Consider the following 25,561-nt stretch of genomic DNA (forward strand, 5'->3'; position numbering starts at 1 on the left):
TTTTTAAGTGGCACAAGCTTTCTGAGGTTTAGTTTGTACACAGGGAACTATGGTACTTTGGTGTGCACTATGCAAGCTGGAATAAACAGCAGCTTGCTTTAAAAAGGAAAATGGTCAGCTTCATTTAAACTAGAAAATGAAATGGGATGAGAGCACAGGTCCAAACGTCAGAGTGCAGATGCCTACACTATTAAATTGTTAGCATGTCCCCTGGTATGGTACTGACCCTGGGCCACTAAAACTCTCCCAGGCAATCCTCAGATACGATTTGGGGCTCAGCATGGGTCCAGATCATTCTCTACAAACAATATGGGTGTAACCTGTCCTGCTTTTCAGAGACAGAGAGTTTATCTGTACAGATGTGAGCTTGCTGGTCTTGGGTCAAACAGCAGTTCTAGGTCCCTTCCATTTACCAGTATAGATGTAACCATGCCACCTCACTAAAAGCTGCTAGGTAATACACTATGTCCAACATCTTGTGCTAACATTCTTCCATTTCTTTAATTGGCTTATCTATGACTTTGTAGCATGTAAACTCTATTTTTGTCTCTTTTTCATTTACCAACACAGAATCTGTCTGTGATTGCATCACCCTTTTCTCCTTGTTCCTCCCAGTCCTCACTGGTCTTGACAAAATAAAATAACTGAAAATTTTGCTACCACTGTTTGTCATGCTGAAAACAAAATTTAATCTTCTGTTTTGTTTCTTTCTCTATGGAAATTTTTCTTTGGTGACACTACTTTGTCTCTCATCTCAGTACTTTTGAAGGTGGTATTCTACTGGTGGATTTCTTTTTTAATGTTGATATGTTAAGATGGAAATAACATTTAAATAGAGGACAAAGCATGATTTTTTGATAGACATATTTGTGTCCTCAGATAGCAACTACTTAAAAAAATCTTTAAGTATCTGTTAAGGTCATTGTCAAGTCTACTAAATGGTTTCTATAATGAATTCTTCACATGCAAAGGGAAAGTTGAGATTATAAAATCTTGGAATAAATATATCTTTTTCCATCTTGTGTAGTTAAAAACAACATTCTCAGTGTCTAGTTAAATGTAACATTGCTTAGCCTAACATACAACCTTGTCTCTACCAAATCTTTTTGTCTGGGTGAGTTCTGAGCACCTAAACTCTTCCTCAGGAAGGCACTGTACAGCTCTGAGCTCTGCCGTGTCTTTATTCAACCATTCTATAGGATTCATACATGACGTTTGAAGGGTTTGATAGTGTTTCTAATGTGCTCCCTAGAGAAATCTTTAGTCCTACCAAGAGGTCCAAAGACTCCTGGTTTTTGAGCCTATTCTTCCGTCCCTCTCAGACATACAGAGGACGTAATGTCTCTCAGCCCTGAAATGCTGGCTGCTATTCCTTTTAAAGTTGTCGCTGCTGCTGCTGAGTCAGCTGGAGGGATTATTAGGCAGAGAGTTTAAGCGCTGCTTTCCCTGGCTCCCCGGGGACTGCCTTGCGTGTGGTCTGCACAGTGCCTGCAGTCCTGTCCTGCATCACAAAGATCCGAGATACGCGGATTCCCCCTCGTGGCTGCATACTGCAGCTCTCCTTATTTAAACTGCCTGAGCTTTGATTTTGGAAACTGGGCAGGATTACCTATTCTGCCAGTTTTTCAGATAGGAAGCATATCCCTTATAAACTGTACCCAGCAATGAGAAATTGCATTTTAAAATGTTTTCTTTCTCTCAGTCTTTCAGGCTGTCCGCGAGCAAAGAAAAGTGGAATCAGGATAGCACAAAGCAAGGAAGACAAAGAAGACCAAGAGCCAATTAGGTGAGAACAAATATTGTCAAAGGGCCTTCACGTATCTTATAAGGTCGTACATATCTTCAGCTTTTTATTAAGGCATAAATGTTATTGTGTGATAGTTATCCAAGAGCAGATGGCCACATTGATTTCTATGAGTGAACTGCAAATCAAGGATCTGTTCTGATTTATTCTAGCCAAGGATACAATCTTCTATAATTTAGAAACAGTTTTAAATATGTTTTTCACATGAAGTTAAAAAATTGCATAGATTTTTATCTCCTAAAAAACCCTTAAACATGTTTGCATACTATAGACAAACCATACACGCTAAATAAAGTAGTTATGGGAACAGAGAATTGAGTATTTATATGAGATGGCTGCAACAGATCTGAACTGTTTATGTAGTTTGCAAGAGTAACAAATGCCTATCTATAGGACTTGGTTTCTTCTTGCAAAGTGCTCTGATACCAGCAGGCACTGAACTCAGCGGGTTTAGTGACTGCTTAGATCATTCAGGACTGGATCCTCGGTGGAGAGTTGCAGCGATATTTTAGTGTAGGATGAACAGTGAAGTAACCGGCCTTGTTTTGACATGTGTTATGTAGCAGCATACTGAAAAAACATTATTTTCTTTAAACATTTCACTTTGAAGATTCTAACCTGTTCCTTCTAACCCTGGTTATTTGTTTTTTAGAAGTATAAAGGGCAAATGTATGGGGGAATTCCCAAGTAAGGAAAACCATCAGATGAATATGGAACTGCCTTCATTGATCTCTCTAGGCTGTAGCGCATAGTTTGTTATAATCTCTCCTATTCAGAGAGTGGTTAAAGGTGCTCAGCATTTCTGATGGGGCGCTATGATCACTTCATATCTAGCTGTTTATACCTAACATTTTCATGACTTCAGACAAGTCTTCTTTAGATTCCATACACATAAATAAAATGTACCAATATTATACTAAGGAGGATTTTATGCTTATAGAGATTTTATGGGCAATTTCCCCGCTGAGCGGAGCTGAGTAGCCAACATTTCAATTCCAGTGTGATATTTACTGTAATGAACACCTGCAATTCAAATATATATCTCAGTCCAATTGTTGCAACAGCTGTGATTTCATCTATTGGCTAGCTTCCTTACAGTTTATCAAATAACGTATTTTTTTTCATATTAGCAAAGTTCTGCTTGTAATTTTACCCACTAAAGGGTATCTTGACTATTTTTAAGACCACAGTGCATGATTGTTATTTTCTTTTCATGTCGGGTTTATTTTGACTTTGTTGTAGAGGCTACCAGGTATATGATGGCAAGACAATAAAGTTTATCTCATCTATCTGCTATCCAGATGTCCAGTTCCTGGTTGTGATGGTCAGGGTCATATAACTGGAAAATATGCATCCCATCGCAGTGCATCAGGGTGTCCTCTAGCTGCCAAAAGGCAAAAGGATGGGTACCTAAATGGCTCACAGTTCTCTTGGAAGTCAGTGAAGACGGAAGGAATGTCATGTCCAACCCCAGGATGTGACGGCTCAGGACATGTCAGTGGTAGTTTTCTTACTCATCGTAGGTGAGTAACTATGGCTTATATTTTTCACTTACGCTTATTATTTAAATTAGATTAGCAAGATTTTAAATACAGCTTTTTGTCATGGCATTTCTCTGTTCCTTTTGAATTTCATTATTACTTTGAAAAATAATCTTCCTGCATATATTTGTAGATAACTGGAAATCAAGACACACGATTCTTTTTGATGAAAGTCCTTGCAGGTAGAGACCTGAATTGGAATCTATAATACACAGAAAATTCTAGGGAGAAAAGTGTGCATGACAATAACTGTAAACCTGCTACTGCTTTATTGAGTGACTCCGGACAAATTACCTTAGGATAAACTTTGTAATACACATCTGAATCCCCCTGATTTTCAGAGATGTCAAACACATTGTTGATTCCCAAACATCAGAGTATGGAACTAAAGAATTTAAGGAAACAGTTCCATAAAAAAAAAATACCAAAATTCATTTGGTAATGAAAATGTTTGCTCAAAACAATAAACATAGAATACAGCAGATTAATTAAAACTAATGGAATACAAATATTTGACAAAAGAAATACAAAGCCCAATTTTTCATAAACTTAGCAAAAATAAGAGAACTTCAGTGATGACATTTTTCGTAGCTTTTAAGAGATTAAGGAAAAGAAAGTGGCCAGTCTATTAGGAATAAATCTTGCTGCCATTTTAGATATTAGGTTATAAGGAAGCAAGGGTATTCTTGGAGCTTTGGGTGGGAATCTCAGCCTGAACATGACTATAATGCCAGAACAAATTTCTTATTATATAATCACTAATATAAAACTCTATTACTTCAAATATGTCAAGCTGATGTGCCTAATTTGTCACCTTTCTCCAGGCAGACCTCAGCTGAACTTCTGCACCTTTTAGTTAACTAAATCAAGCTGATCTTGTTTTGTAGTCAGTTCTAGATGTAGAGGTGAGAAGTGTACTACTACTTCCTTCTCTTGCCTGTAACTATTTTCTTTGATTCTTTCTTTGATAACCCTTTATAGCTTAACTCAAAAGCCTTATCCTTACTGCAACCCCTCCAGACTTTGTGCACATAGTTATTGTTTAGGTTCAGAGCTGTTTTTCTACTCAGAGTTTGTATGGTACCTACCATGAAGGGATTCTGGGCCATGACCTGAGGTGCTACCTAAGTGGTCAAGCGTATTACACAGCCTGCAGCTCCCATAGTCTTTAGGGAGCTTCAGATGCAAAAGCCCCAACCAATTGTGCAGATGTCCACAGGTGGACTTAAATCCATGTGGATTTAAGTTTCTGACTTTCAGTAAAATATCAGTATTAGTGTTCATATTTCAGTTTAGCTTTCTTCATAATGGTGTAACATTTCTTTAACTTATAGAGATCTGTCATTAAAATTCTGAAATTATTTTACCTTTAGTTGAAAGGTACAATATAATTACTGAGAGATTGCTTTCAAGGAGTATTTACATAGTATTTACATTTTCAAGAAGAAAATTCTTGCAACAAGAATAACTAACTTCTAAAAGGAACGTAATGATGCTGTTTTTAACTGTTCTTCAAAATTAAGGGGCAAATGGTACCTAGAGATTTTTTTTTTAATAGAAATGTTTTCATGAAAAAAATAGAATAGAATTTAAATTCTTTTTTTTGCAATGGAGAAACCTAAACATGACATTTAGCCACATAGCAGCCATGTGCTTTCTTGAGTATCATTATCTTAAGTAGAAACTGAGACATGTAAAAGGCTTGCCTTATAAGACCAGTTTTTGGGCAAAAAGGTCCATTGGTAGAGGAGAGCATCAGAAGATGAAAGGTTGCTTAAAAAGGCTGACTGAAGTAGACTGATCTTACTGAATTGTATTGATGTAACAAAGTGCTGATATTCTAAGCTGTTGTGAGCAAGTTTAACAATTTCTTGAAGCTTCCATAAGCTATGGCAATGTTAATAAAAAACCATATTATTTTAAAAGTATGATTAATTCTCGTAGAATTCTTAAGATGCTGTTAAAAGGGCTTAGTTCATTTGCTCACACAAAGAAAAGCGCGTGAAGCCGTTTTAGATGCCTTAGGATAATTTATGTGGCCTCCAGCTGTTGCTCAGAAAGGCACACATCTTTCCAGTCCAGTGTCATATTTACCAGCCTTAATGATACGTCTTCCCAAAAGGCTTTTCATGCCTGTGTATGGACAACTGAATCAAACTCTGCACGTAGGATTGAGCTTCAGAACAATTCACCTACTTTAAGAATCTACTTATAGGGGAACAAGGTGCTTTTGCTCCTCTTCTAGTGAATGGAGTCAATGGAGTTGTTCACTTCAGCTGTGAAGTAGACACCTGCCTTTGATCAGAGCTGTACCCTAAATGTCACTGAGTGCATCGACGGGGAGTGGGGTTCCCTTGCCTACAAATAGACACTCTATGCCATTGGAAGTGTTGATGGGGCATGCAAGATGGACATACTGGGCTGGCAAAAATGACTGAAGATTTGTGAGATGCTCCCATTCTTTGATTGTGACAGCTGAGAGCTGAACATGCTTCGCAGGGGATCTGGCAGGGTGCTAGACTTGGTAAATGAATGGGCCCCAGAGCTCCATGGCAGCTTTGGCACATAGTATCCATGCAGACATTTAAACCTAAGTGTCCTAATCTGGAGTTCAATCCCACCTGAACTACAGACTTTGCATTTCCTTACCTAAGGATGGAATATCCCCTCACTTTTAGTGTATCCATTTTAATAGGCTGTGGTCTCATCATCTACCTTTAACAACATTTTGCTATACAGCTATGGCTGTAAATCTCAAACACCACATTCTGAAGAGAAGCAATGCTATGACAATTACACACTGAAACTAGGCTTATGTACAGCCTTTTGCAGGTACAGTTGTGTCCACATGCGTGGGGAGAAAGCAGCACTATGACTATTAACTGAGTCAGTAAAAGCTCCTAGGAAAGTAGTAGTTAAAAGTCTTCAATTTTGGCAGTACAGATTGCTTCTCTCCTGATAGGTCACTTTTCTTCCCTAGTACAAATATTTTTCTGTCAGCAGACTTCTCTAAGCGTATATATTAATTACATAATGTGTTATTTGAGATTTTATATTCTGCCATTCAGAGACAGCTATTAATGTGCTATTATCCAAGCAGCTGTAATACTCTGGAAACTGGGATGGCAGACTGGCTTGTGAAAATGGTGCCAACTGTTGCATTAATTAAAAAAATGTACATTGAGATTTTTGAGGCAAAGGTTTCTTAAAGCTGTTGTTGCACCTTGGGCACATGGTGTAATTCCACTGATATCAATGGACCCTTGAGATGATCCACTAGTGCTGGTAAATCACTGCTCCAACTGGTACTACACAGTCTGGAATTTAAATATATGCATATTTGTACATACATCCTTCTGAAGTAGAAATAAGTAGTCAATTGAAAAAGTCACAAATTTCAGTAAGTTTTGAATCCTACCCTATGAACAAAGGCACCAAAAAAGGCATTTATGTAACATTAACCATGCCTGTCTGCAGAAATTCATATGAATAGTTTTATTTTGTCCAGGAGTTTTGCATAGGAAGGAATGGCAACAGAGGGTTATCAGAAGGGACTTGAAGCATAGGCTTAAGAGTGCTATACTTTGAAAAGGAGCCTGTGCTAGCAGGAGAGGCGAGTGTGAAATTAGGTGACCTATAAGTAATATGAAAATGAATTGGAAGGCATCTAAGCATGGAGTCAGTAAATAGGTAAATGAAATAGGTTATAATGAAATGTAAATTGGTTATTATACTGTAGCTTTCCAGTTTGGTTCTTGAACAGGCCCTTACATCCTCAAACACTCAAAGCATTCAGGAGATGACACATGTGAGGAAAGAAGGATGAAGATGTAGATTTTCGTGTGCAGACTCTTTTTCTCATGAAATATGCTTTGCTAGAAATAGGTATTGTCTAAAAATCCTGTGTCATCAACCTCAGCTCCTGAAGGGAAGGTTTGCAAGTGCCACCTACAGTCAAACCTCCTGGTGCTCAGGGCTGCAGCTTGAGCCTGTGTCCAAAGAACAGCAGCTCACCCCAGCGTTTATCTGGGGTGGGTGTTCACATGCAGAGTGCCAAAGGGGCAGTAGCTCTGTTGTCCAAGTGCTTTGCATCTCCAAACATGTGCTAGTGGCTGCAAATTTGGTCCTAATTTATTGCGGAGCTTTCAATATTTGTTTGCGTGAAGTCACATCCTCTCTTAGCATCAGCATTTCTCAGCTTCGGCATTTGAAAACATAAAAATACTTAGCATTAGTTCAGTGAATGAGTCTTGTAGAAATGAGCTATATGGTTACAAAGGGCATGAGAAGGCCTCAAATTATTCTGATTTTTATGTTTTGTATGTAGGCTTGCAACCTCTGTTATTTGAGCAAAATCAGTCCTGCAGAGTCTTGGACCTGAAATACCCTTTGTGTTGACGCAGTGTTGTATGAGGCCTATAGATAAGACAGCAGGACTTACATTGCACTGAGATACTAAATACCAGCTACTCCTTTCGGTTCATGGAGAAATGAAAGTGCCCAGAATTTAGATGGAGGTAATCGGTTCCTAGCAGGTGTCGGCTTTTCGGCAGGATAGGAAGCTTATTTGAAATAAAACCTGAATTTTAAAAAAAGTTTTCTGTTATTTGCAAATAAATGCAGAGAGGAAAACTTAGAAGCTTTATTAAACAACTGAAAATATAATGTAAAGTTATATCAGATCTGAGATTCTATATATAGAGGGAGATATATATGACGCAACGTTCACTATGGACTAATGCAAATTAAAGATATCAGAAGGTGCATACTAATACTGTGGTTCGGTGCTGTGAACCATAGTGCAAAAATGAGATATGTCATGATAAAATACCTTGTGTAAAAACAACAAAAAAACAATTGCGAGCATCCTTTAAAACACAAAGGATCCAAGCTGCCAGGTGAATTCTCAGGATGCTCTAAACTTCCGAAATACCATGTTTGTGAGGAATTTGTGTCTAGGAATTATATCTGTATGGAACCAAAGGTTAAAAAGCACTTTTAAAAGGTGTTCCTATGCTATGTTGAAGATAACATTGAAAATGGTAACAACTTTGCAGAGAGGAAATTTTTCTCGTTCTTCTATTTAACTATTTATGAAAAGTAAATACTGTCAAACTCCAGATTTGTAAGAAGCTTTTAATACGCAGCTCATTAAATTATTTGATTGCATCTATTTCTAGCCAGGCCTCTTGTCAATTCAACTCTTGTCTTTTGTTTTATTTGTTGCTACAGTAAGTTGACAGAGTGCCACATTTCAGTCAACATTAATTTGCTCTTAATTCTCATTGTTTCACTTTTTCTCCGGTAGGTTTTTTAAAGTTGTTTAGGGTATTTGTTTGGTTGGTTGGTTTTAATCTGCCTGTCCCCTCCCTGCCATTGATTTATTTTGCTGTTTCCAACCTCTATTTTTTTTCCTACATGCTCTACGTTGCAATTCAGCAGGAGAAAGTCATACAATGTTAAGAGTATAGAAGAACTAACCAAACTCACTGCATTTAACAGTAATTACAACTGACAATGATAAGCAATCATGATGACGTTATTGAAAGATGACAGACATGCAAATGTGCTGACATCTCCAAGAAGGCAAGGAGAGAAACATGGCCATTAAATGTAATAATAATATACGTAAAGAAGAAAAATATTAAACTAAAATCTGTGAGGTGGATCTTGCAGTACAAAGGATTTTTTGACTTTGGAATTTTGTGTTGACCCATAAGCTCGAGGGGAAAGGGTCTTTTTAAATTGCTTTTCAACATGTTCCTCTTCCTATCCTCCTCCTCTCCTACTGCATTTGTGCTGCCCCTCTTCTGTTCTCTTTCCCCGTGGCTCCTGTTCGGTCCTTCTTCTTACTGCTGCCCTTCTCAGTCCTCAGCATTTGAGATACCTGGCCCTCAGGTAGCTTCTCCCGAGCGCTGGCAGAGCAGGACAAGCGGTCTCACCGGTGTTGTATCCAGCAAGCAGCCTTCTGCTCCGGGCCCTGCAGCCCTGACCAGGGCTGATGGCAGAGAAGGCGTTCCCAGTTGTGACACACACAAAGTATATGGAGGGTCTGGCAGCCAAACGCTAACTCACATCTACTGAGCATGTCCAAGTGACAGTCTGTCAGAGGCTTATAACTCTGCCAAATCTGCATTTGTTTTCTTGAGGACAGCAGAATGCATCTCTAAACTCAGAGCAATACTCCATGAAATGTCACGTCTTGCTCCAATTCTCGGACAACTAGAGATATTCACTGAATTATTGGGGCTTTTTTTTTCCCCTCAGTATGGACAAAACAAGGTATATGGACAAAACAATGGTATACAAATATATTCTGAGAAATGGAAATTTTTTTCCTATGATGTTTGGAAAAAACCTGAGCCTGGCCAGACACCTACCATAGAAGATTTCAGACAGATCAGTTAAAATTTGGCAAAAGTCAGAAGTGACTAAATGCAGAGCCTGGTTTTTGAAAGAGTTAGGCCCTTTGACTGTGGGTAGTTCTGCCAGCTTTTTTCATTACGAGCTGGAAGAAGGATGGAATAGCATTTTAATCAGATGTACAGTCTATTAAACTGGAAGGCTCCTAACGGAGAGCTGATCTAAAAGGACTTAAGAAGTTTACTTACCCTGGGAAAGTCAAGGAGAAAATAATACGAAATTTATATTAGAAAAAGCAGACTGCACAATATAAACAAGAAAAATCATTTTGCTGAGCAGACCTGACAAATGACAGCAGACAGTAATTTGTACAGGTGCTTGCAATGTGACATCTCCTTGATTCCAGGCACTTAGCAGAAGCTCTCTGGATATTAGCCTGTTTGTCCTCATTCCAGACATAGCCCATAAAAAAAGCAGAGATGACTGGATGGCTTTTTAGATTTCAGGTGGGACGAATTTTCCTCTTAAAGTACCTTTTTTCTCTCTGCTGTCTACAGAAGTCCCCAGAGAAACTGTGCTTCATTTTAAGTGCCTAAGTGAGCTGGGTTTGGTCACTAAATAGATCACTTGAAATTTTTAGCTGCCCGGGAGCATTAAGCAGAGGTATGTAGCTAGAGATACATTTTGCCTATTTATACACAGGGAAGTCTCAGCCCGTCTTCTCCTTCACAATACATGCCCTATTCGACTGACCAGTAAATCCACTGGTCTTCAGGTCACCTGTCCTGTTGTGTGCGGTCACAGGACAGGAGAGAGGCTGATAAACCTTGCCAGACCCCAGCTCCTGGGGCACTCCGTGGCACTCCATTAAGTGCACACTCTTTCCCCATAACTTAGTGCTAGGGCCACCTGTAAATCGTGTAACGTGCTGCAGTGCTTCCTCACTCACCAAAGAATAAATGAGAGATTTTTGAACAGTTATGGCATCATTGGGCAAGAGCCAAACCTCTTTCCCTGTTCAGGGATGATACAGGTCAAAGCTCGTTAGCACATGTGAGAAGCCCACCTACAGAGCCTCTTTGCTGACTAAGCAACTTTAATTAACAAAATATTATGTAAATTTGCCACAGGAATACTGTGCCCAGCTGAAGGGCAGCTTTGGCAATGCTCTTACAGTTCCAGCATTTCAAGATTCATTAATCCTTTTTCTGGTGTATATTTATGCCCCAGGGGGATTCCTTTCAAATTGAGTCTGCTCTCAGAGCCTTTTCTCTCAGTTTGGCCATGTTTACAGTTCTATTTTTGTTTTTCTTACCTGATTCTTGTTTTATTCTTTTGTTATGAGGGATAGGCATAATTAAGCTATAACACTATTTTACCTTTTAAATCTCCAATAAAAAACAATTACCCTCTTGTCTTCTGGGTATCATGGCCATTCACTTTATATAGTTGTCCATTTAGTGCTTGACTGACAAGATTTTAATGCTACTTTAACCCTCCCTCTGTAAAATAAGAAAGTAGTTCTTTCCTGAAAGTCTTTCTGAAACAATGATCAGATATCATTAAAATAATTTTGAAAAGCTTACATTTTGTTTTAATCATAATGGCTATATTTCTTTAATGGCCACTTGGGCACCGCTTTAATTTTTCTTAGTTCTGGAACCAATGCAAAGACTTATTTAAACAGAATAAAATCTCAGCTACTTTCCTCAGCAGCTTTGGAAAGCAATGTTAAATCAAGCTTTTAGTCTTTTTAACTTAGATTTTCCTCCTGATTGAAAATTTAAGTGAAAGTTCTTCATCACCAGCATTCGTGTGAGTTGTAAATGCACACACATACACACACACAAAAAAAGCCGTAGCCAGGGAAAAAGACCTAAAAGACCTTAATCGGAATTAATCTTTTCCAGTGAATAAGCTGAACAGGCAATTTTTTCCAACACCGCACAAAGGCAGTCGGGGTTGTGTGGCCAGTGGGGAGGAGGAGAGATTCCTCTCTGAGTCGCAGCAATCTCCACGCAAACAAAACTACCTTATTTGCAAAACCTGTCTCCTGGACTCCCTTTACTTCACAGCTCAGTAAGAAGCTGGGGAAAAGCCAATCACCCTTGAATGTAAATAAAAATGAATTCTGGGCCAGGAAGGGTTCCTTTTATCTCTGCTGGAGTTGTGCATAGAGTATTTCATCCTTTAAGGTGTGTGGCAGAATTTACTCATGGGAATAAGGAAAACACTAAAGCTGATACCCTTCAACATAGAAAAAATGAGTGGTTCATGGGTTTAATATTAAACCAAGGAAAGGACCACTTTGATCACTGAGTTTGAGCTCTTAACTTGAACTTCAAACATTACCAAATAGCTCAGAAGCTTAGTCATAAAAGTAAGGTTTCATCCATTTACAAAATAAAACAGTAGTTTTCACTGCAATCTGTATTTCCCTGGGTTTCAAAAGGATTTACATCTGGGGCTTGTTTTGGATCTATTGCTAGTTAAAAGAAGTCCCTTGAATGTGACATGTTCCTTTCTCTAGTCTATGGACAATGTTATTTTTAATAAACAGGAAAAGTGTTTCATTTTCTTAACTTTTTGAAAAATCACTGTGGTAGTGAATCTATAAACATCTTACAATGTTTATAAAGTTAGCCCTCAGGATGCTTTTTGGGTACTCCAGGATGAGGCTCTGGTTTCTTTACATCCTGTTCTTTCTTTCTTTGTAAACTTCAGCACTTCACACACCAAATATAAAAGTAGCATTTTGTTTGACCTTTGTCTCCTCCTCTCCCACATCCCTACTTTTCTGTTTGGAAAATGTTTTCTTCACTTGACAGGCCAAGTACAATTCCTTCAGCTTCAAGAGGGACCAGACTGCATCTATCTGCTGAGGCAAAAAATGTATTTAACAGAGCAGAGCTGGAACCCAGATAACTAAAATCAGTCATCCAGACAATTGCTCCACTTGATCAATGATCTTCCACTCTGACAGCCTCTCTTGTTTGCATCCCTGAAGACAGTGCAATTACATTCTTGAAACAGTTCAGGATTTTAGCCCACATTTCTTTGTTTTTAAACTAAATTTTTTGGTAAATGTGCACTAACCACTAGCTAGATGTCCCTTTCAAACTTTTTTCCTACTAATTTTCTTTTTATTTTGCAACCGACTTCATCTTATTTTCTAAATCCAGTGAATATATGGCAAGGCATAGGTTGCAGTAATGTAACCACAGTCCTAAACAAGAAAGAAAATTCATTCTTCATGTTGTTCAACTCTAACAGATGCAATCACCATATACTCTTTATCCTAATTTGTGCATATAGTCTTTCTTCATATCATTTAGATGATTGGGTTTCTGTTAGTCTCTACTCTTCAGGCAGTTAGGGTAAGTTCTAGCTGCACATATAGATTGAGCTTATTTTGTAGTTTATAGAGCTACTAGTACTTTGCCTCTGCATGCCTCCATTTATAAATTCTTCCTGTAAAACCAAGCCTGATTAATGCAGATTGAACTTGCATGGCATAAAACCCAGTCACCCCCTTTACCTGTCAGTCCTACAGGTATAGAGCATGTAGAAATGTCTGTTGCATGGACAGCACCATGCCCTGCAAAGCAAAGCTTCATGAGGAGGTCCCAGCCATGCACCTCTCCATTTAGCACCCATGCCCAACAAAAGCATGTTTCCAATATAAATAATATGTTATGATGTCTCCAGCCAACCAGCAAAAATTAAGACCTTCTCAAATTTTAGCACACACCTCACAGGATCTGACCCTAGATCACTTTAATCTAACAGTTTAATTCATTTTTCGTAGTATTTGTAAATTATGGCAGAGGTTGGCTTTCAGGGATGATGTGTCAGACCACACTTTTCTTTCTCAAAATAGAGATTAACCTGACAGTAGAAATTCAGCGAGAGTCAAGACACATTGCATCTCAAAGAGACAAGGTGCCGATGATCAGCTGGTTGTTGATACCTTGTCTCTGTGGCAGCAGCAGCTCACAGCTCCTGCTGAATCAGGAACTCAGAGGGAGCCAGGAGTTGAGTATTGGTCTTCTCACAGCCCCACCAAAATGCTGTAGCTTCAAGTCCTGTGGCATCCACAATCTAACAGAGATAAATGATGGCTCAGTACGTTTAGACTGTACTTATTAGAACACTACCCCCATCAATGTTGTTAGAAAGCCTTACTCATTTTTTATTATGGAAAGAACACTCAACTGTGTTTGTATTTTCTTTCGCATGATTTCTCATGTGTATGAGAATAATGGCAGTAGCAAGTGAGATAACTGTGATTAATTTTCCTAGTTCTTTGCTGGAATGAGCAAGCTGCAGAATTCCATGTTTGTGTAAGGTTGTGTAAGTCAGTGTAAGGTTTGTTAAAATATAAAAAATGAACCAAAGCAGGATTCCACACTAATTCCACTTGTAACAGAAAACCTATGACAGGCATCAATGGTAAAGGTTTTAAACTTGATGTGAGGATAAGTGTTATCCTTACCAAAACTACTAGCTAGAATGTTTCTCTTGATCTTTTTTTGGTTTTTGAGATGTTTAAAGCATATTTTGCTTCACTCTTAAAGCATTGAAATGACTTTCACTTGTACTCTTGTTTGCCAGTCACGGGAAGACAAATAAAATCTCAAGATATTTGAGACAAATAAGATCATACCTACTCCTTTTTGTTTTCTGTCTCCTTCTACCCCCAATCTTCTAGAAATCTCGAGCCACTCTCAGCCATCCCAGTCTCACTGGGATCTCAATTCAAGCTTTTTGGTTAACTTTACACCTCTGTGAGGTTCAGCCTGTGTACAACAGCCCACTTCTCGTGCAACGCTGGCTTAGCTCTGTTTTTCTTCTTACCTTCCTGTATGTCCTGCCCGCTTTTGGTTGTTCTCAACTTAGAGGAGTTACCTTCAGGAGAAGTAAACGTAGTCAAGAAGATAGAAGGGAAAAGGTAGAATTTCCTTGCAGTGTAGAAGCTTATCCTAAAAGTCCTAATTTACTTTTTAAATTATTTAAAGTATTTTTAGGTAACTTAATTAAGAACAGAGCTGGGCAAAGAGGATGCATATTTATCTTTGTCTTATCCATTTCTGAAGAATTTAGCCAAGTTAAATAAACTGTAGTAAAACTCAATCTTCTAATTTAGGTTACTGACTTAGTATCTGCGTCATTGAAATTGTAAGTGCCTGGCTCAGGAAAGTCAGCTAATCCACTTACAATACAATATACAATTAATGGAGAGACAGATTTGCCGGTAAAGACCTGCATAGGAAGTTGATGGCATGGTCTGACTTCGGCATCTTCCTCTGTGTTGAATTTGGTACCTCTGGGAGTTTTGAATGCTGTCTTAAATTGCATAAAGCCACAGGAGAAGTTAGGACCTTCTGTTCATTCATGGCTTCTTTTAAGGACAGACACATAACAAGCTAAAGGTAGTCATAGCAGTACATGATGCATATGTTAAAGTACATGATGCATATGTTAAAGTGTAAGGGTCAGGAAAGCAAAAAGAGGAAGCTTTGATTTGGGCATGCAGTTGCATGGAAGGAAAGCCCTTTTGGTCGAAGCCCTCTTCCATCTATGCATATTGTATTAGACCACCAGTGGGTAAGAACAAAACTAATCTGGCTACAGGATGTGGAAGCCTTCTGCGTCCTCACTAGTAGGCCCAAAAATAGGCAGCCCTTTGCCTTTCCCCTCACTAACTTATGACTCATCTGGGTGCCTCCGGAAGAAGGTAGATAATCCATGCAGAACAACTCTCCAACAGTTCCTGCAGCAAGAATAGAGCACAGGTCCCAGATCTTTCTGTTTCCAGTTTAGGCAGAGAACATCTGGTGCCAGTATGCCTGAACTGCAGCAGAGGGGTAAGTGATATATAAGTGCCTACCTTTGCAATAGATATCTTTCCAATGGAGATAGCATGGGCCAGAGACAGTTGCCACTAGGCAGCAGAATGTGGCCACCCTATTTTATAGAGTAGGAGAGCTTAGTAATGCAAATATGGGACATTGTACCTGGGGTCTCAAGGGTGAGAGCGTGATTTGAAGCACGCTGAATATACTGGTAGAGAGGTAACCTTTCAGACAAGCTGGGAAGATATCTACAGGGTTAGACAGTCCTGAAAACTAGGTGTGCATAACCGTAGCCTGGGAATAAGACTGGGTTTTGGCACCAAAGTTTGGATGTAGGCACACTGAACCTCACAGTAGATTTCCAATACTTGTGAACATACTTTTCTTTATTTTATTATTTTTCTGCACTTTCAGGTGCACAATTCTAGCATCCAGGTTTCATGTTGGTCTATTTAGGGTTTGAATGCCGTACTTATGGGCTGTTTGAGGGATAATTTTATTTTGAGGGATTCCCTAGGTTGTCATCGGTCAAGACCTTTAGAGAGCAAAAAGGCTGCTACCAAGAGGAGAGTAAATTAACACAGTTGTTATAATGCCCAATAATGCTATATCCTGAAAAAGAATGAGGACAAAATACAAGGAAATTCATTAAATCAATTGAAAGGATACACAAATGAAGTCAATTAAATGATGCAGAAACTTTGCATTTACTGTTATCTTTCATTCCTTTCCCTGTGCCAATGATTTTTTCCCAAAACGCCTAATCCTCTCCGCCTCCTTAATCTTCCTCAAGGCTCCCTGTGACACTTGAAGAGGACAGTTTACGGTCACACAGTGAGTCTGTAGCAGAACTTGGAACAATAATCTGGCATCCTACCACCTAGGCTACAGTGAAAAGCTACTGGATCATGCTATTTCTTGATACTACTAGTATATATCTTCTCAGTAACAGAGCTGTATAAAATATTGAACACTGATTCTTTTGCTGAGAAAAGGAATTTTGTTTTAGACCTTTTCCTGGAAAAAGTTTCCTTTTTTGGATGGTTGCATTTGATAATAGTAGTCCAGGCCTTTCAGAGAAACATTTTCAATGATTAAACATTGTACTTAAATTAGAAGACTTTATTAAGTAGGAAGATGGGTCATTACTTAAAGAAATGCTTTTAATCAGAGATACAACATTCCTCAGAAACTTGTTCAACGTTGCAGAGAGATTATTTGAGTATAAGCTTTGAATTTGATTTACACAATTAAAAATTGCAAATAAAAGTCTTCCATTGGATCTGAAGAGGAACTATAAATGTGAGTGTACGCAATGAGATGTATGTGACATTATTCAGTTTCAGTGGCTATAAACTGTGAATGTTGAAGCAATAGGGAATTGTTTAGTAAGTTTCCAAATTCCCTTCGCTGCTAAAGCTTGCTCAGAATAAGAATATAGTTTTCCATCGTTAAATTAGATTGAACATATGTTTCCTCTTACCTGTGATAGTGTAACTACATTAAAGATGTGATTTTGAGAAAGGGGATAGTTTGGTATGTACAATTATTTATAAAATAGTGAGTGCTGATAATTATTTTTATTTTTACAATAAAACTTAAGACTGCATTTGCTATCAAATTGTTCTGTACAATGTAATTAAAAAGCTTAATATTTTGGCAACACGGGAGACGAGAGAGAACCGAGTCTACGTCCATAACTGTAACAAATATATATTTTAAGGGATATATCTCCCTCATCAAGGCAAGGTCATTTTTATAGGAATGACTTTTCTTGGGCTTCAACAAAAAGCTAACACATAGTTACTGCCTTTTTAAGAAACAATTTAGAAAAGGGCAATTTAGCCAGCTCAGTAGGTGATACTCACAAAGAGAAGCATAGTTTATAAGAGTTAGTCATTTGGATGTGAGAGGTTGCTCACGTCCCCTTCTCTCAGCGTTCAGTTCCATGTTTGAACATATGAATTAAAAAGGGTGGAAGTTCAGAGTGGAGACGTGTAAATTCAAAGGGGAGTATTTACACAGTAACTTTTTAAAATAAAACTTTTTATTAAGAGCATTGCATCTTTAGAAAATTGGACTGCTGTTCCCAGGTTTATAGTTTTACAAGATATATCTGACACTTATATTAGCTGTCTATACAAAAAAGAATCTGGAAGAAAGAATAAAATCATGAAATCACTACTGGTAAGTGCTTTTTTTTTTTTTCCAGACTAACACACTCTTTCAGCACCAGGCAGTGAAGAAAAACTTTGTCTCTGATACTGTTTTTATTACAGTTTTGGATTACAGATTTATTTTCAATGACCTATCAAAATTAACAGGCTCCTTACTGTTCACAGTTTATCGGGATGCCCCAGAGCTACTTCAGCAATGAAGAAAGCAAAGCTGTCTGGAGAACAAATGCTAACAATAAAGCAGCGGGCCAGTAATGGTAAATTTTTAATCATTACCTTTTTAAATATTACTTCTTTGTAAGCTAAAGTTGCATTGCTCTACAGGCTTTTTCTCCTATATATGTAAATCTTTGTATAAACAGTGAATTCACTGTCAGTAGAATTGAAACTGGGTTTTGTGCTGTGGAAATCTGAGCCAGCAGTGGAGTGGTCAGGCTGGTCTGAGTTACGTCTACACAAATCTAAAACACTAGAATATTTCAAAGTAGGATATACCATTATAATTTTCTGGTTCATATCTCATTCACCAAAGGTGGATAGTTGGTCTTATATTGTTGCAGGACTCAGAAGAGAAAAAGAATTGATTTCCAGAGGTGTCGAGTCCTCATGAGCTCCCTTGAATTCATTTGGAGCTGTGGCTCTGTAACCTCTAGCAGATGTAGATGGCCTTGTGCCATTTCATCTCCAATAATCTGCAATCCTTCCTGGGAACTTTGAAGTTGCAGGGAAGATGATGAAAGGACCTTGGATGAAAGTCAGGATAGTACCCTGATAGTTGAAGTACAATTAAAGCAAAATGTAGGTGCTTCAGTTCAAATAAGTAGTGCACAAAAGGCTTGTCTGGGAGGTGCCTAAGTCCTAGTTTTCTTGGAAAACTTTATGTACTCACTTAGTCTGTGACTGCGCATGCCTAAAGATACTGCCCTCTTAACTGTTGGTGTTGACTGTGCTTGAGAGCTGCAAAGTGTTTCTAGAAAATGCTTTGTTCAACATTGCAACCCACATTGCCAGCACAGCTGGAGACAGCCTTGGTTGCCTTTGTTCAGTAGCTAGTAACCAGGGAGTGGAAGATCTTGGATGTAATTTTCTCTACAACCTGGGAAGTATTGAATACTCTATCTGCTGTGCAGAACAAGACAGTGGGAACACCAGTTTCTCTAGGTTTAGGAGTTCAGACTTTGACTCGAGAGAAAACAGCTCTATCTCTTCCCAGGACTATTTTATGCTTTGTTAAAGTAATTAAAAGGATAAATAAATAAAACCTTTACGGTGTATTCCTGTCTGAATCTTTAAAGGTGCAGGTACCTTTAAAATTCTGTTCTCTAAATGTTTATACCATAAAACTCAGACATCCATTTTGCAAATTATCCTATATATCATTATTTAATAACACCCTTCTGAACCATGAAATTATTAAAAGCAATAGCAGAATCACAATGTAACCCAGCGCATCAACAACATTTCACTGTGTTGGGAAAAAAAATCTGCTGAATTAGTTACAAATCATTTTGACAATGCTGTAATGAGACGAAATTAGCATATTAAGATACTTTCTTTTCCTTCAGAAGATCCATAAGTGGACACAGTCTTTCAAATAAGTTACATATGACAGTGGAGCAGAATTTGTTGCTGCAGGTGCATTTCTTATAACACAAAGTTAAATCAGTAGATACAAAGAAAAAGGTGTGTCTTACTGATCCTCTAGGCATTTTCAAGACTCTCGCTGGAAAATTACTGCAATTTTTAAAAGAAAAGTAGTGGAAAATACATTGTTTTAACTTCAAAAGAAAAGTCTGAAGAACACTTCCTTTTTCTTTTTTACTTTAATACTTTTACTTGAAATAAATTTATTTTCAAATATAGAAATAATTAGTTAACTGAACTCCAATTTAAAGCTTAATTATTTTAACACTCCTTTTATTTTTGTATCACACAGGTATAGAAAATGATGAAGAAATTAAACAGTTAGATGAAGAAATCAAAGAACTAAATGAATCCAACTCCCAGATGGAAGCTGATATGATTAAACTCAGAACTCAGGTAACAGTTTTATGAAGCCCTAAATTCAGCTGCTTTTTCTACACGACTGATTAAAAGAAATATAGGAAATATATAGTTCCCTTTTACGTTTCTTACATATTAAGATTTCTGTCTGTGATTTGCCATTTATAAAATCAGAAAACAATATCCATTATGCAATCTCCACATCAGTTACCAGCATTAAAAAAAAAAAAAGGGACTTAGCAAAATATATTCTTTAAAATAATGGCAAAAGCATGACCTGTCATGGTCAGCTTTGTATTTCCCCTTGATAAGGCTATGCCTTTCTAATAGTAGGTAAAATACTGGGTGACATCATGGTCATTAACATAAGTGACAAGGTGAACTTGTCACAGTTGACCGGCTGAACAGCATGGCTTTTGCCAGATGTGTGTCACAGAGAGGGAAGTGAATACCTGTTACACGTCACTTTGTCATGTGGTATACTAAGTGCAGCCCTTGGCAGCAGTAATGGTTCCACAGATCCAGCTTAATTCCTTTTAAGTTTCACATAAATCTGTTGGAAAAAAAAAGGAAAAACTAACATTAGACTATTATTTAAAAACTAATTTTTCACCAGTCCTAAAACTGGATGGAAAAGGCAAAGGAAGGAAATTAATTTAATTCTTTCCCTGGCATTTTCCAGTTTCCAGCATAGCTTCTGGTGCTTTTTTCTTCACATGATTTGAGCACAGACACCAACAGCGAGATTTACCATAGTTTTCACCATTTATCAGCCTTTAGTCCCACAGTCATAATCATCCGATTGATCTTGATGGAAACAAAATACACCATTCCTTGTTACTTCTTTGTCTGCTGCTTGTGGAGAAGAGCACCATGTCCATTCTCCTCCTCCTCCTCTTGTATACTCGTAAATAGAAGGCAGGATCTGCCTCTTCAGCTTGTTTTTTCTTTGACTTCTAAACCTTAGCCAAATTAATATTGAAACCTCACTTCTATTTTATGCCAGTGTTCGGGGTTCTGTTGTCATTTTTTGGCCTTTATAGGATTTGACTTATATTTTACACAGATTTCTGATGTGACCAAGTGTAACTGTAGGATAATGAGGACAAAATCTGCAAGAATGTAAAGCAAGAAGAATAATCAATAGCAGGAAAATTATATGTATTTATGTTGGAGGAATTTGGTCCCAAGTTTTGAATCTGGCAGCTTCCAATCTGCCTTATGTTTTCTTTTGCTTAATACAACGCTGTGGGTGCTATTCACATACAGACTGATTCAGCTGAGATTTTAAAAAATGTGAAGCACCCATTATGTGTACATTAGGTAAATGCTCCAGTTGTCACTAACTTTCTGCATTTTTAATTTTATTTTTGGCCAGATGAATTAAAAAAAAAAAAGCTATGATAACACTATCATAGGTATAAAACATGTATTGACTTTCAAAGATTTAGCTAGGAATTTCACATCAAGTTTTGATCTGAAATGAGTACAGAAGCCATATTTCAGTGGTCTCAGTTCCAGCTTTCATATCTCAGACTTCTGCCATTGCATATTCTTAGAAATCAGGTTGGGCACTGCCTGGGACCACTGCCTATTCTTGGCAAAAAAACCTCAACTGATGATTTTACCATCAAGTTGAAAGGAAGCTTTTCACACCTTGGTGCAGCAGATTTAGAAAAAGGGTAGGATGACTGGCAATGACACATACTGTCATTAAAATAATTAATAGGATTCTAGAAAATAGAGCTACAAGAGACCTTGAAACATTATTTTGTCCACCAGTCTTCTTCCCTTCCCACTTCGCAGCTCTCCCTAAGCCAATCCTGACAGATGCTTGTCTAACCTGTTCTTTACTTCCTACACTAGAGATTCCACAGTCTCTGGGCAGTCTGGTCTAATACTTACCTGTTCTTACCCAACTAGCTACTGATGCCTAGCAGAAAATCCCAGCTGAGCCAAACTTCACAAAAATTCAGAGGCCTCAGTTTTGAATTCATACACTCTCCTGAAGATAAGCAATTTACATTTCCAACATGTAGAGAGTTACATCATAGTCATTATCAATCTATTAAGAGGATCAGAGTCAACAGTCCCCTTTATTTGCAACAGTAAAATTATATTGAACATAACAAAATGTTTGCTAATAAACCTTTAGAAAATCATTGTGCAACCTAGATTTCAGTAAGACTTCACAGGTGAGGAATACACAATGGGAAAATAGTGGAGGTTCTGTGAATACCAGAAGTAGCATCAGTCTTGTTTGATGTGGATTTGCATCCCATACGATTGTAAGTGCCAGTGAAAGTTTTTCCTACAGCAGGAACTTCCCTTCCATGTAGAATCTTTTATATTTAATAAAGTGAAAAGTCATGCTGCAGCCTTCTTCTTACTTGGGGCATTCATAAGACTCTGCTTTACTCAGCTGCCTTGTTGCATAAGACTTGGAAGAAAGTATTTTTAATCTAAGATCTTCTAGTAAATTTGTCCAAATTTAACATGGAGGTCCAAAAGTATGAAAGGAGTAGAAACACATAAAGGTGAGAGGGGGAAAGAAAAATCTGCAAATAACTGTGAGTCTCATACAAGCAACAGGTTATCCTGTTTTTAGAATAGATACAAGTGAACATTCATTAGTTTTAGGGTAAAATGTGGGGAGGGAGATTTCAGCCTTCAAGCAGGTGAATATAATAATTAAGTATGCCAGTTATCTTAAGATACTTCCAGATGATTACTAAATGAAATTGCGAGATACGCTGATCAGCTGCTACTGTATTTGCAGATAGTCAGCATCTCACATGAAAAAAGAAGAAAGATCTATTCAAGTAGCAGTGCTCAACTAGCTAGAAAATCTATAAAATGTCAGCTCTACTTAAGTTAGTGTGTGGCAGCAGCAACATGCCACACTGAACTGGGCCTTCATTGACATCAGACTCTTCACTTTGGTCTGTAATATAAAAAAAACAGTTTTTAGGGTAAATATTGGAGCATTACTGACCCTAACAAGCACCTATGAAAGATGTTTTGCATTTGCATACAGCGTTGCTCTCTGACATAAACAAGCTGAAAGCAAAACAAGAGAGGAGGATGTGTTTCCAGTTTCAAAGCTGAAGAAAGTATTTTGCCTACTATAATACATGGTAGAAATAGCTCAAAGTCAATTAATTGTGACAAACCCAAGCCCCTGCAATACTGACAGCTTGGATTAACTGCTATGTAAACACCTGTAGTCAAAGTAAGAGATACATGAAGATAGTTTTATGTAGGCACATCACCTGTCAAAGTTACTTCTATCAACTAGTGGGCTGTATTTCCATAAGCAGACTGAAACTTTAGGTCCAGAATAAAACTTGAGGCATCTAACAGCCTGATTGTGCCAATTTCCTAAAATTTACTCACCCATGGTCAAGTTAATATTCATTTAAGAACCTTTTCCCCTTCTGCCTGCTACTACCACACAAACCTCCAGCCTTCCCATCAGCATTTAAATTGTATCAATTCTTCCCACAGTTCACTGTCTATGCCAATGTAGAAATGGATAAAACTCATTTTGAGAATTCAAAACCTTGTGTTCTTTGGCATGTTTTCCACTTCTCTGGCATCTTTTTTCGCCCTCTTGTCAATGCATATTTTAACTTACACACACACAAAAGCACACTGTACACTTTGTAATAGACGTTAACGGTTGTCATCCAATGTGGAAAGTAAGGACAGGTCTACGGAGGAAAGTGTAGACAGATACGAGTGAGCTCTGCATGTGCTCTCAACGACTTGGACATAAGCCAGTGCTCATCTGAAATCCTTATAACTTCATTAACACAGAGCTCTGACAAGCTTGGGTAAGTTGCCTCTCAGCAATGCTTTTTAGCTCAAGCACAGCACCATGCAAGGTCGGAGCTAACTTGTGTCTGCTCACCTGGGAACACAGGCAGAGCATACTCCCAGCTGCCTTCACCTGTACATGTAGTCATGCCCCAGTGACCCACTCTCCTGCCTATGTGCAAATTTTCTTCAGTTCCTTCAGTTTTGCATGTTTTTGTATTCATTAGAAAACTTTCCAAATTTGTACATACATCACAATAACATGCAATTGTTCAGCTTTCAAAAGCAGCCCTGTGAATTTACGTAGAATCAAATTATACTTACAAAGAGCTAAACACTGGCAGCAAGGAGCTGTGCAGGCTTAACTAACTATTGCAGAAAATATAAGACATGCATGACTTACAGCAGAATGTCCCTGTGGTAGGCTCCTAGGAGTAGAAGTGTTTAACCACATGGGTGAACTTGCAGAACTAAAGTCCTTCTTAATGCCTTTCAACTCAAGAAGAAAAGCCCTAAAGCAGTGGAATCAAATCCAAGTTAATTCATTATTACCAATATTAAAAAGATAAGCTGTTAAAGTCATACAACATGCAGTAGGAATAAGAAACCCATAACAATGATAAGAATTGCAGACTGAAGCAAAACCTTTTTAAGCATGAATGAATAGACCTTTTTCTCCTTTCCCTGGTGTTTCTGTTATCACTCCCTTCAAAGAGCGCATGCTTTATAACAGCTTGCCTTATATTACATTGTACACAAATTTGTCCATTTTAGATTACCACAATGGAGAGCAACCTGAAGACGATAGAAGAGGAGAACAAAGTAATTGAACAGCAAAATGAGTCTCTTCTTCATGAATTGGCCAATTTAAGCCAGTCTTTAATTCATAGTCTAGCTAATATCCAGCTGCCACATATGGTAAGTGATTGAGAGCACAAGTTAAGGAATTTGGCGATCTTCAGTTCACTTCATACAATAGATGTCTTTTTTTATGTTTATGTTTCATCAACCAGTTGGATATTTGTGGTAACAACACTGAAACCATAAAGATACATTTAACTGCTAACAAAGACATGGAGGGCCTGTTCCAGTGTATCCTGTAAAATTAAGTAAGAACTAAGTAGGCATTTTAAATATTATGAAAAATGGTGGCAATATGCCTTGATAATATGTTATGCTTAAATGAATATACGATTAAGAAAATAAAAGTTGTATATGAACTACTATTTAATATCTCGTAGGAACCAATCAATGAACAAAATTTTGATGCTTACGTGACCACTTTGACGGACATGTATACAAATCAAGATCGTTATCAGAGTCCAGAAAATAAAGCCCTACTGGAAAATATAAAGCAGGCTGTGAGAGGAATTCAGGTCTGAACAGCTGCTATAGTGGTGAAAGTCTTGCTTAAAAAAAGGATGCCTCTTGTTTTTTGCTGCTGTAATTTACCAGAAAGTGTTATATATTTATTTCTGTTTGAAACAGTGTTATGCTTACAAGACTTCATAATGATTTTATGTCTTGCTTTAAAGATAGTAACTGCAGAATAGTTTTTTGAATACATTCACATTTTGTACGTTTTCATATAAGCTGACATAGTGTGATATGCCATGTAATGTTTATAGCTGCTAATGTATGCACATTTTTGGGGTATATATATTTCTGAAGAGGTAAGCTGATCAAAATAAATAGAGTGTAAATTCTTTTTAATGCTTTAGTGATTAAATGTTTTAGTATTTTGAACTGAAATGGACAAAAAAAAAACAGCTTTGAATGACAATGTTGCAGTCTGCAGCCACTTTTTAAACACTATCATTTTGCCTCATGTTGGAGGATTTTATGGGATTTAAGAAATACATTTTGTGTGCATATTGTTTCATAGCAAGAATTGGTTGCAAAAATGCTTTATTTTTGAACAATGCTTGAAAATATTATGTGACTTTTGGTTTTGGAGGATGGTGTGTGGTGGGGGCAATAAAATGAGGTTTTTTGAAT

General features: G+C 37.7%; 1 protein-coding gene across 1 annotated transcript in view; it reads left to right on the forward strand.

The window, feature by feature from the left end:
- Window positions 1-25,561, forward strand: part of MYT1L (myelin transcription factor 1 like) — a 316,300-nt gene that overhangs the window by 288,712 nt on the left and 2,027 nt on the right. The window contains exons 18-23 of the mRNA XM_075145121.1: window positions 1,703-1,786; window positions 3,106-3,327; window positions 17,906-17,997; window positions 19,677-19,780; window positions 24,338-24,481; window positions 24,805-25,561. The exon at window positions 24,805-25,561 is cut by the window's right edge and continues 2,027 nt beyond it. Coding sequence (XP_075001222.1) covers window positions 1,703-1,786; window positions 3,106-3,327; window positions 17,906-17,997; window positions 19,677-19,780; window positions 24,338-24,481; window positions 24,805-24,945 — 787 coding nt within the window. The 3' untranslated portion in view covers window positions 24,946-25,561. The remainder of the gene's footprint in view (window positions 1-1,702; window positions 1,787-3,105; window positions 3,328-17,905; window positions 17,998-19,676; window positions 19,781-24,337; window positions 24,482-24,804) is intronic.

This window comes from Calonectris borealis, chromosome 3, assembly GCF_964195595.1.
Source record: "Calonectris borealis chromosome 3, bCalBor7.hap1.2, whole genome shotgun sequence".
Lineage (NCBI taxonomy): Eukaryota > Metazoa > Chordata > Aves > Procellariiformes > Procellariidae > Calonectris > Calonectris borealis.